This window comes from Acipenser ruthenus, chromosome 48 (genome assembly GCF_902713425.1).
Source record: "Acipenser ruthenus chromosome 48, fAciRut3.2 maternal haplotype, whole genome shotgun sequence".
NCBI classification, from domain to species: Eukaryota; Metazoa; Chordata; class Actinopteri; order Acipenseriformes; family Acipenseridae; genus Acipenser; species Acipenser ruthenus.
Window position 1 is genome coordinate 7,873,472 of NC_081236.1, and position 12,749 is coordinate 7,886,220.

The 12,749-nt window shown below is 45.6% G+C and overlaps 2 protein-coding genes across 3 annotated transcripts in view; both read left to right on the forward strand.

Moving 5' to 3' along the window:
- LOC117404758 (uncharacterized) overlaps positions 1–2,216 on the forward strand; it is a 3,264-nt gene extending 1,048 nt beyond the window's left edge. The window contains exons 3-7 of the mRNA XM_059014447.1: positions 1–90; positions 281–374; positions 751–1,068; positions 1,159–1,326; positions 1,880–2,216. The exon at positions 1–90 is cut by the window's left edge and continues 47 nt beyond it. Coding sequence (XP_058870430.1) covers positions 1–90; positions 281–374; positions 751–1,068; positions 1,159–1,326; positions 1,880–2,203 — 994 coding nt within the window. The 3' untranslated portion in view covers positions 2,204–2,216. The remainder of the gene's footprint in view (positions 91–280; positions 375–750; positions 1,069–1,158; positions 1,327–1,879) is intronic.
- The window catches only part of LOC117970347 (butyrophilin subfamily 1 member A1-like), a 328,161-nt gene that overhangs the window by 56,103 nt on the left and 259,309 nt on the right, over positions 1–12,749 (forward strand). The window lies entirely within an intron of this gene.

Below are 12,749 nucleotides of genomic sequence, written 5' to 3' on the forward strand. Positions count from 1 at the left end.
CCTTGAGTTTGCCAAAACCAAGAGTCTCTCTGATAGCACCCGTAGGCTATTAGTGAACATGCTTGTGGCAGATATGATTGAGAAGCATGGGTAAGTGAATGATTCAATGTGCTGGGTCTGTATGATAACAATGCTAGAACAATGCTAGAATTACCTTTCATTACTGATAACATAATCACAAACCAACATTTTGTCTGGCACGATTTTAGTCAGACTTAGTCTTAGTCATTAATTTTCATATATTCATGTTGTGGTGTTCTGTTGCAATTTATCTTAAAAGGAGGGTCCCCCCATCAAGTGTGCGCACCAAGTATGCCCTGGGAATCGTGACTTTATTCCCCTATTTGAAGGGTCCAGATTCAAGTAATGGATATGTAAGTTTGGATTATTGTAGGTAACAATGCATGCACATTTTTAACCTTTCTTAATTAAATTGGTGGGGCCAAATTGCTTAAATTATCAGCTCAGGACTCATCTTGTACTGGGGACACCTGGCCAAGAGTTCTATGGTCATAAATAGTGATCTTATGTATTTGTCAGTGTTTCCCCTAGATTATAGTCCAGACAGGGTGGAAAGGCTCCATCTCTCATCCAGACCCTCTTTATCCGAAACTGTCAATAGAAACCAGTAGAAGCCTAAGTCTTTCTGGTGGGGGAGCACGAGACCTAGGCAGGCAGGACTGCCCTGCATATACAATGGTAAGGGGAACTCTGTTTTGTCAAGTTCTTACTGTGTTTTCCTTTTGAAAGGAACACTACTGCGATGCCGAAAGTGGATCGGGTTACCTGGCCTGGAGGATTAAGACTGTCCAACGCAACACATCACATGGGACCAAGAAGAGATCCATGTCCACACACCAAGATGGTCCAAAGGCTAAGCGGGCTTCACATTCAACTGTTGACAAATGCAGAGAGGCAATATCTGTGCTTCAGCATTCAACTGACGAGTCACTGGTCAAGGAGAAGATGAGGACAACATTCAAACACAGACAGAACATTGTGCAGGATCCAGAGAAGTCCTCAACCATCTTGGGTGTCTTCCCCAGATTCCTTGACATACCAGGCTTGGTAGTTATGATTAGAAGCATGCTTTTTGCCATACTTTGTAGATTTAAAGATAAGAGTTTTGTGAAGCAATGTTGGTTCAGTGTTTTTCAGATCGACCAAGACTTCACAATGCTGTTTGGAGAGGATGCATCTGGCAAGTTCCTGGCGAAATGGCCAACTTTGTTGAGACCAGGGTCATCTCAGACTGCAAGAACCTACCCCCCAGTGCCCATTTGGAAGCCCTCCTCTCTTCTGTGCAGCACGACTCTGATGATTTGGGTACATGAGTACATCATTTCTGCTTGACCACCAAATAGTTTGAAGTCTTACTAACATGTCATGTGAGCTTCAGGTTTTTACTGTAGCGTTTACTGTAGCGTTTGCTCTACTGTGTTTATCCTTCACTAAGACTAGGATGGGACAGTGACTTGGCAGCCATTCTGTTGATGCTGCATCTGCTACCCCCGACCTCAAAAGGCAAGAGGGCTGCAAAGATCGCTGTCTCTCAAGCTGCTGACCATCTGGTGAAATATATGAGGGTATGTTCTCTTATTTTGGATGTGCTTTTCTGTGCCACTCTCCTTTTATCTAGCACAGTGCCTCCTTGCCATACACACAGCCCCTGCAAGCCCCTCTCCCGCCCCTTGCTTTCTGACAGTTTCACCAAGGTGATTGGAGGTGCATTGCAGACAGCAGCTGTATCGTAACCAATCAGCATGTTTGCTCAATCTGAGTTCAATAATGGAGGCTACTTTGTACCTCAGGCTACTTTGTCTTTGCTTTGTGTGACAGAAATGAATGACTGTGGTTTCCCCTATGTTCTTTCTTTCAGGTGGGGACGAGCATGGTGACCTTCCTTGAGCAAGTTGGACGTGAACAGCCCTTCCTCCTCTGTGTCGGCGAACAAAAGAACATCATCCAGAAATTCTACATCGTCGTTGACCAGAAGGCCATTCCGTGCAAGACCCAAACATCAGTGGCAGCTTTCGATGAGCTCTTCAAGGCACACTACGTCTTCGGCGTGTCCTGTGACGAAGCTTTGGGTAGTTTCTACACCTTCATTCAAACCACAGTGTATAATATTGATGTAGGGAATGCAAAGGAGAGCCCAAGGGTCAAGGAGATTAGAGCAAGGCTGCTTAACAGAGACACTTGAATTGATACACATCTTTGGGCTTAACAATGTTTACTTGTTTCATTTGTAAAGTACACCACAGAAGTTGTGCATTGCTTTGTCAACATTTTAAGTTCAATCAGGAAGGACATTGCGTTTGAAATGCGGAGATCCTGAGTGTTCCTCCGTTTTTGGCACTTATTCTCGCTTTAAGAAGCACTTGGTTCGTGTACATGGTGACTGTGTTACTCCAAATACCATTGACAATGTTGAGACTTTGAGCAATAATGATGTTGAACCTTCATGTTGTCAGTCATTCGGTACAGACTCTCCTACTACTCAGGTTCCTATTGAGAGGAGGCAATTGCTGGACATGTGTGGGTCTGTTGTAGTTCAGTTACAGACATCGGGGGTTGCTGAAAGTACTGTTCAGTCTATGGTTGGTTCAATGGAAGAACTTGTGAATGACATCCATGCTCAAGCAAGGGAAGCTGTACTAAAAAGTATTTCATCAGAGACTCAAGGTCAAGACCTAGGTGAAAAAGTTGGGGATTGTATTGATCAGCTTGAAAATCCTTTCTCAGTCTTGAACACAGGAGCCAAGCGGCAGAGGAATTTTGAGGAAAAATGGGAAATAGTTGAGCCTGTAGAGCATGTTCTTGGAGTGCGGTTTGATGTACGCCGAGATGGAACACCTGGTGTGTTCAGTCAAGCTCCAGTAAATGATACGTTTATTGATGTACCTATCTGAGGAACTCTGAAGTCTATGTTTAAGAACAGTGAAGTGTGTAAAAGTTTCCAGCAGGTAAGAGAACATCAGGAAGGTACTTCCAAAGACATTAATGATGGTTCATACTTCAGAAATCATTGTCTATTTTCACAACAAGAATATGCTCTACAGATTCAGCTTTACTATGACGATTTTGAAACTGCCAATCCTTTAGGCTCAAAAAAAGGGAATACATAAACTTGGCTGTGTTTATTTTATTTTAAGAAACCTACCACCAAAATTGAACTCTGTGTTGATGAATATTCATCTTGTTGCTCTCTTTCACTCAGAGGACTTAAAGAAATATGGATTTGATGAAATACTAAAGCCACTTGTAAATGATTTCAAAGTTTTGGAAACCGAAGGAATTCAAATCTCCTTTTCAGACACAGTGAATATTGTGTTCTCACCAATTGTAACAAATGGTATGATATATTATTTGAAGCATTTGATTTGTGATCACCACAAACTGTTTAAGTCTCTGTTTCCAGATAGAAACTTGATTCCCAAACACCACTTCATGATACATTATCCGAGGTGTGTTTGCAGAATCGGTCCACTTCTACACACATGGTGCATGAGATTTGAAGGGAAACACAACTTCTTCAAAAGGTTTGTTAAGAATTTTAAGAACATCACTAAGACTTTAGCAAAGAAACATCAGCATCATTTGGCTTTTCATTGGGAGAGTTTTTATTTTCAACGGTTTCAGTTTGGTCCCATTAAAATGGAAATGATCAACAGTTTGGAGGGTAGTGATATTTTAACTGAAATATTGTGTTTAAGTTTATACTCTGATGTTTCCACAACTAGTTGGGTGAAGAACTATGGAAGCGAGTATCACATTGGTATGTTTGTTTGCTCAGGTACAGAAAGTGAAATGCCTGTATTCAAGAAGATCATTAATGTGATTGGAAAAGATGACCAAGCTTTTCTTTTGACCTCGAATGTTGCTACGTTGTGTTTTGATGATCACTTAAATGCATTCAGCATTGAAGAAATAAGTGATGCGTTTACTGTGATATGTGTAGAAGACCTGGTTTACCATAGACCTTATGACAGACAGTTTTCGTGTGACACGGATGATGAGAGAACATGCATTGTCCCATACTGTCACATTGTATGGCTTGCATTTTGTTTTTGATGTGTGTAGAAGTGCTGCTTTACCATCGGCCGTACATCAGACTGTTTTTGTATCATACTGATAGAGAACACATTGTCACAAGTTGTGTCATGTTTACCTGTTCAGTGTGAGTCAGGGTGATGTCATGTGTTGAATGTGGTGTACATGTTGACATTAAAAGAAATAACAGCAGATTCTGTGCTGTGTTTATTTTAGTTGTAAGTACACTAAGGTTAAAGGCACAAACACATTGGGGGGTACAGGGGGTATTATATGGCTGGAATGGTTATAATTCAAGTTTACATCCTATAGTGTGAACTCTATTAGAGTGAAAGTTACAGTGTGAGAGTTGATTTTATATTTACACCCTACAGGGTTGAAAGGTAGAAAACTGGCAGAGTAAAAATGTACTCTGATGGAGTCGATTGTTAACACGTTACACTAGTGTAGAGTTAATGCAACAATAACCAGTGTTGGCCAGTGTTCATTTTTAACAATTTACAGAGTTACAGTAACTCTGCTAAAGTGTTAAAAAGCTAACACTTTCAAAAGTGTAAAATTAACACTGTGTAGAGTGGGACAGTATAGACACTTTCTGAGTGTTCAATTTAACACGATTAGAGCTGATTTAACACGTGAGAGGAAGAGAGGGGGCGGGGCAGAGAAGGAGGGGGAGACGCTGCTAGGCAACCGGCTCCTGAACATTCCACTCCGCTGAGCAGAGACCGTTAGGATTTAAAAATGCCAAAGTTCCGAGCGGCGTCAGGCGCTTCGTTTAATTAACACACCGTTGCTGATATTTTAATTTTGAAGATAAACATATTTTAAATACTCAAGTAGCACTGATAATTCATATGTTAAACTATAACGCCACACTACTTAGCACTCCGAGAAATGTAGAAACGATTCATTTGTAAAGAATTAGCTGTGAGGTTATTTAGATAAATAATCAGAATTATGGATGCATGGATTTTGTATTAAAACATAGCCGCATGTATGTTTGTTTCATGTCGTAGGACAGGGTGTGTGTGTGTGTGTGTGTGTTATCATGAGATAATATCACCACGCCTTGGGTGCGTTGTGAGGCTCTAGATGAAGTGGTGATATATTCATGAACACAGCTTTAGACCTACAGGACTATATTTATATATCCCTACACCCCCTGCTCACAGCTGCGCCTGCGCACTGAAGAGAATAAAGAAAGACTGCATTTCCCAGCGTCGCTCTCGCTTTTTAAAGCTGCGCCTGCGCACTGAAGTGAATAAAGAAAGACTGCATTTCCCAGCGTCGCTCTCGCTTTTTAAAGCTGCGCCTGCGCACTGAAGTGAATAAAGAAAGACTGCATTTCCCAGCGTCGCTCTCTCTTTTTAAAGCTGCGCCTGCGCACTGAAGGGAATAAAGAAAGACTGCATTTCCCAGCGTCCATCTCTCCATTTAAAGCTGCGCTTGCGCACTGAAGTGAATAAAGAAAGACTGCATTTCCCAGCGTCGCTCTCTCTTTTTAAAGCTGCGCCTGCGCACTGAAGTGAATAAAGAAAGACTGCATTTCCCAGCGTCGCTCTCTCTTTTTAAAGCTGCGCTTGCGCACTGAAGTGAATAAAGAAAGACTGCATTTCCCAGCGTCGCTCTCTCTTTTTAAAGCTGCGCTTGCGCATTGAAGTGAATAAAGACAGACTCAGGGTGCGTTCACGGTGATCATTCTGTGCAGAATCTGACCAGTTTATCCAATGATCTTCTATGAACTGGTCAGATTCTGCACAGAATCCGCGCATAATGATCTCCGTGAACGCACCCTTAATGTCTCCCTTTCACAGCTGCCCGGTTCAGCGCAGTTAATTCAGAAGCGGTTCTGTAATTACAAATATTAAGGAAGCGCATTGCTACCTTACATAAATAAATAAAATAATAATAATAAAAAAAATGTATATAGAGAACCATCACGTGACTACGTGTTAAAATGTATGTGTTTTTTTTACCCCCGTGTTGTTTGAGTGGACGCGCTGTAAGCAGGATACAGTCACTCTAATAAGCACGTGTACTTGTCAGCCAGCCAATCGGAGCTCCCCTCTTGTCACCAAGCCAGCCAATCGGAGCTCCCCTCTTGTCAGCCAGCCAATCAGAGCTCCCCTCTTGTCACCAAACCAGACAATCAGAGCTCCCCTCTTGCCAGCCAGCCAATCAGAGCTCCCCAATTGGATACAGTCACTCTAATAAGCACGTGTACTGCCCTGACTCACTAGGAAATCCTTTACCAGCTTTGAAAAACGAAACTGTGCGATTGTAGTAGGGTCTTCGTCTTCTTCTTCTTCTTCTTCTTCTTCTTCTTCTTCTTCTTCTTCTTCTTCTTCTTCTTCTTCTTCTTCTTCTTCTTCTTCTTCTTCTTCTTCTTCTTCTTCTTCTTCTTCTTCTTCTTCTTCTTCTTCTTCTTCTTCTTCTTCTTCTTATTATTATTATTCACGTGTGGATTGTGTTTCTCATATTATTATTTGATAAATGTGTATTGTGTGTGTGTGTGTGTGTGTGTGTTGATTTATTTATATAAATGTGTGTTTTGTTGTTCAGCTCTTTATTATTATTTCTCATCTCGAGTGTGGTTTGATGGATTTGCTTCACTGGACCCCCCTAAACTACTTTCTCTCTTTCCTCTATGGAACTATACGAGCGAAACTCCGATTGGCTGAAGGACTGTCTGCCCAATGCACGCCCCCCCCGTTGCTTAGCAACCGCGTGTCCCGTTCCACGGCTCTGCTTGATCTCCCCGCCCTGCCAATCATCTCCTGCCTTTATAAATGCGGAGGAATATTGTGAGAGGGAGAGCCGGACTTGTGAAGGAGATTCCGCGCTGCAGACTGGAGCTGGAACGCGGAGAGACTTTATGAAACTGATAGATCCGAGTATTTAATATAAACTGCAATAATATAATCTGTGGTAACTAGTTTAATTAACTTCACTATAAGAAACTGATAGATTTAGAGTTTGTTTAATTGTATCATCCCTATCTATACTAGACAATTGTTATAGACTGTGATGTGAAGGTGGCATTGTCATATGGTTTACATTATTGTTAATGAGTTTGAGATTTTTAAAATCAATTATTACTAATAAAAACTTGTAAAGATTATTTTTGGTGTGTGATTGCTTGGTTTCTCCCGGATAAAAGAGTTTGCGCGGGAACCAACCACTCGAGGTCCTTGTCCTCCATAAACACAAGGTGGCGCAGTCACATTATTAACATCGATTTACCAAAGGCCTGTTACAAAAAAATAAGGGGGGGAACAAATACTCACAAGGTGAAATATTGGGTCCTGGGGGGGGGAGGGGAGTTAATATTTGTTTGCTGGGGGAACAGATATAATGTGACACAGGTACAAAACAAGTCCTGGACACAAAATCCATCACAAAAATAAACCCTTCTTTACAGAGGAGGGTTCTTCACCCTGTCAGTGTCTGTCTGTCTTTCTGTGTGTGTGTCTGTCTCTGTGTATGTCTATATCTGTGTGTGTGTGTGTGTGTGTGTGTGTCTGTGTGTGTGTGTGTCTCTATATCTCTGTGTGTGTTCCTGATTGGTTTATTATTTTTTTTCTTCAGATTAACGGATTGGCGTCGACTGGATCTTACGTTCAGAGCGGACAGAAAGACAAGGCTGCCTCCCAGTCTCTCTTCACTGCCAGTTACGTCTACTAGACCAGTGCGCTCATTAAACTGGGACCAGTAAACCTCACACACTGAGCCACTACTTTTGCAATCTGAATTTTACATTCCAAAAGATGATTTTTACAAATTAAAAAAAAAAAAATTGTGAAGATGTCTTTAAATAGCTTTAAATAAAAATCTACACTGTTGGAAAATTAAAGTGTGTGGAACTTCATGATTTTTCTTTTTTCTTTAAGTGATTTATAGCTTAACAAAATAATTTCATGCAGATGACCTGCTTGGAAGTTGCATTAGCTCTCAGATGTCCAGTTTTTGAAAGATGTTCTCGCAGACCTGGATTTGACATGATCACTGGATTAAAGGAAGTTCTGTTTCTGTGCCTCGCACTCGGGAAGGCTGCTGGACTCCCCGCCTCACTTCACCTCTGCAGTGTCTTCTGGGTCATGTTACTGGCTGACGGCATGCCAGTCAGCAGGGGGAGCAGCAGCTGATTGGTTAATGACAGGAAAGAAGCCAGTGAAGGGGCGGGGACAATTTCACCCTCCAGGTGCACAAGGAAGTGCAGCCCTAACTGAAACCATGGCTTGCAAACAGAGATTTCTTTAACTGGGTGTAGCACTGTAGCACATATCGTGTTGTAAAATGAAGAGTTTCCGTTCTAGTAAGCTTTTGAAAGCCTGGCTTGTGCAAACAGAGATTACCCCAGGGTAGCACCAGAGGTGTTCAAATGAGAATCCATGTTTTGCTGCAACATCTTTCAAAAGCTGCACATGTGAGAGCTGTGGAGCGAATGGAAGTGATGGACCGCTAACACTGAGGGAATTCTTTTATGAGCTGCAGTAGAATCATTTCAATAAGAACTGAAATTGGTTTCAGTGGTCTGTGTAACCCTCATCACAGAAACTAAAATAAAATCAAAAACAACGGGCACAAATGGATTATATTTTGAGGTTTTTTTTTGTAAAATCTCCCAGATGTTTTAAATACAAGGTGAACATATTTATCATGTACGCTGAATAAAAATGACAATTTAAACACATCTGAACTGAATCTGTTCTGTTTCTTTCAGTATTTCTAAAGCAGAGTGGAAGTAACTCTGTGCTCTGAGGAGGAGGTGCGGATATGTAAACTAACTGGAGTGTGTACAGGGCCTGCAATCCTCCGCAGATCCCCACTCTGAGTTTCAAACAAAGTAGAGATATCATCCATTACTATTAAACAGGAAAGCTTAGACATACTAAAAAAATCCCCTCTTACCAGCGGTGTGGATCTGTAGTGCAGCCCCAGCTGTCTCCCCCTCCCTCCCTCTCCCCCTCCCCTCTCTCACCAGCGGTGTGGATCTGTAGTACAGCCCCAGCTGTCTCCCCCTCCCTCCCTCTCCCCCTCCCCTCTCTCACCAGCGGTGTGGATCTGTAGTACAGCCCCAGCTGTCTCCTCCTCCCTCCCACTCCCCCTCCCCTCTCTCCTCAGCGGTGTGGATCTGTAGTACAGCCCCAGCTGTCTCCCCCTCCCTCCCTCTCCCCCTCCCCTCTCTCCTCAGCGGTGTGGATCTGTAGTACAGCCCCAGCTGTCTCCCCCTCCCTCCCTCTCCCCCTCCCCTCTCTCCTCAGCGGTGTGGATCTGTAGTACAGCCCCAGCTGTCTCCCCCTCCCTCCCTCTCCCCCTCCCCTCTCTCCTCAGCGGTGTGGATCTGTAGTACAGCCCCAGCTGTCTCCCCCTCCCTCCCTCTCCCCCTCCCCTCTCTCCTCAGCGGTGTGGATCTGTAGTACAGCCCCAGCTGTCTCCCCCCTCCCTCTCTCTCCCCCTCCCCTCTCTCCCCAGCGGTGTGGATCTGTAGTACAGCCCCAGCTGTCTCCCCCTCCCTCCCTCTCCCCCTCCCCTCTCTCCTCAGCGGTGTGGATCTGTAGTACAGCCCCAGCTGTCTCCCCCCTCCCTCTCTCTCCCCCTCCCCTCTCTCCCCAGCGGTGTGGATCTGTAGTACAGCCCCAGCTGTCTCCCCCTCCCCTCTCCTCTCCTCAGCGGTGTGGATCTGTAGTACAGCAGTTTCTCCTCCATCTCTGGATCGTTGGTCGACACGGCTACATGCATCGGAGTCCTCGCGTCGTAGTCGGCCTCCTCCAGGTTCGTTCCCGACAGGAACCCCCCGTGCAGCAGCGGGAAGTCCTTCATGGATACTGCACTGGAGGGGGCGTGGCCAGAACACAGGGTCAAACTGAGGGCACTTAGACTAGAACACAGTGTGTGGAGATTGCTAACTATAGCAGCTAGAGCACAGTGTTTGACTATAGCAGCTAGACTAAAGCAGTGTTTGACTATAGCAGCTAGACTAGAGCAGTGTTTAATTGACTATAGCAGCTAGACTAGAGCAGTGTTTGATTGACTATAGCAGCTAGACTAGAGCAGTGTTTGATTGCTGACTATAGCAGCTAGACTAGAGCACAGTGTTTGATTGCTGACTATAGCAGCTAGATTAGAGCACAGTGTCTCTGTGAAGAATCTGCTCATGGTCCCAACAGGCTTGTTATTGTTGAGAGTTATGTGTGAAGAATCACAATTAAAATGTCCAGTTTAAGGATACAATTCATTCATATGTGTAATGGTCTCATTTAATCAGCACTCTGCTGTCATGAATGTCTTTCTTTTTACGAGTTCAAGATTGCCGAGGTAAACAATTGAGCAGTAAATCACACAACACCGTTATATCTTTTATACATTTGATCAAGAAAGATAGAAAATAGATGCGCTACAAAAACAGAACAGAAGATTCATATCAAAATAGCAGAAATCAGTTCACTAAGTTTAGCAATGAATAATATTCAGGGAGCATCTCAGCTTCAGTGTAAATACTGATTACATGGAAAATAATGCATTCATCTATTGTCTAGAAAGTCTATTATCATTATTTATTTATTAGCAGACACCCTTATCCAGGGAGACTTACAGCTGTTACAAAATATCACAGTACAAAATTAGAGGGGGGAGGGAGGAGAGAGGGAGAGGGAGGAGAGGAGAGAGGGAGGAGAGAGAGAGAGAAAGAGAGAGGGAGGGAGGGAGAGTAGAGAGGGCAGGGTGGAGAGAGGGAGAGTAGAGAAGGCAGGGTGGAGAGAGGGAGAGTAGAGAGGATGGAGGAGAGAGGGAGAGTAGAGAAGGCAGGGAGGAGAGAGGGAGAGTAGAGAGGATGGAGGAGAGAGGGAGAGTAGAGAAGGCAGGGTGGAGAGAGGGAGAGTAGAGAAGGCAGGGAGGAGAGAGGGAGAGTAGAGAAGATGTAGGAGAGAGGGAGAGTAGAGAAGGCAGGGTGGAGAGAGGGAGAGTAGAGAGGATGGAGGAGAGAGGGAGAGTAGAGAAGGCAGGGTGGAGAGAGGGAGAGTAGAGAAGGCAGGGAGGAGAGAGGGAGAGTAGAGAGGGCAGGGTGGAGAGAGGGAGAGTAGAGAGGATGGAGGAGAGAGGGAGAGTAGAGAGGATGGAGGAGAGAGGGAGAGTAGAGAAGGCAGGTAGGAGAGAGGGAGAGTAGAGAGGATGGAGGAGAGAGGGAGAGTAGAGAAGGCAGGGAGAAGAGAGGGAGAGTAGAGAGGATGGAGGAGAAAGGGAGAGTAGAGAGGATGGAGGAGAGGGAGAGGAGAGAAGGCAGGGAGGAGAGAGGGAGAGTAGAGAAGGCAGGGAGGAGAGAGGGAGAGTAGAGAGGATGGAGGAGAGAGGGAGAGTAGAGAAGGCAGGGTGGAGAGAGGGAGAGTAGAGAAGGCAGGGAGGAGAGAGGGAGAGTAGAGAGGGCAGGGTGGAGAGAGGGAGAGTAGAGAGGATGGAGGAGAGAGGGAGAGTAGAGAAGGCAGGGTGGAGAGAGGGAGAGTAGAGAAGGCAGGGAGGAGAGAGGGAGAGTAGAGAGGGCAGGGTGGAGAGAGGGAGAGTAGAGAGGATGGAGGAGAGAGGGAGAGTAGAGAGGATGGAGGAGAGAGGGAGAGTAGAGAGGATGGAGGAGAGAGGGAGAGTAGAGAAGGCAGGGTGGAGAGAGGGAGAGTAGAGAAGGCAGGGTTGAGAGAGGGAGAGTAGAGAGGATGGAGGAGAGAGGGAGAGTAGAGAAGGCAGGGTGGAGAGAGGGAGAGTAGAGAAGGCAGGGTTGAGAGAGGGAGAGTAGAGAGGATGGAGGAGAGAGGGAGAGTAGAGAAGGCAGGGTGGAGAGAGGGAGAGTAGAGAAGGCAGGGTTGAGAGAGGGAGAGTAGAGAGGATGGAGGAGAGAGGGAGAGTAGAGAAGGCAGGGTGGAGAGAGGGAGAGTAGAGAAGGCAGGGAGGAGAGAGGGAGAGTAGAGAGGGCAGGGTGGAGAGAGGGAGAGTAGAGAGGATGGAGGAGAGAGGGAGAGTAGAGAGGATGGAGGAGAGAGGGAGAGTAGAGAGGATGGAGGAGAGAGGGAGAGTAGAGAGGATGGAGGAGAGAGGGAGAGTAGAGAAGGCAGGGTGGAGAGAGGGAGAGTAGAGAAGGCAGGGTTGAGAGAGGGAGAGTAGAGAGGATGGAGGAGAGAGGGAGAGTAGAGAAGGCAGGGTGGAGAGAGGGAGAGTAGAGAAGGCAGGGTGGAGAGAGGGAGAGTAGAGAGGATGGAGGAGAGAGGGAGAGTAGAGAAGGCAGGGTGGAGAGAGGGAGAGTAGAGAGGATGGAGGAGAGAGGGAGAGTAGAGAGGGCAGGGTGGAGAGAGGGAGAGTAGAGAAGGCAGGGAGGAGAGAGGGAGAGTAGAGAGGGCAGGGTGGAGAGAGGGAGAGTAGAGAGGATGGAGGAGAGAGGGAGAGTAGAGAGGGCAGGGTGGAGAGAGGGAGAGTAGAGAAGGCAGGGTGGAGAGAGGGAGAGTAGAGAGGATGGAGGAGAGAGGGAGAGTAGAGAAGGCAGGGTGGAGAGAGGGAGAGTAGAGAGGGCAGGGTGGAGAGAGGGAGAGTAGAGAGGATGGAGGAGAGAGGGAGAGTAGAGAAGGCAGGGAGAAGAGAGGGAGAGTAGAGAGGATGGAGGAGAGAGGGAGAGTAGAGAAGGCAGGGTGGAAAGAGGGAGCATGGGAAAGGGAGGG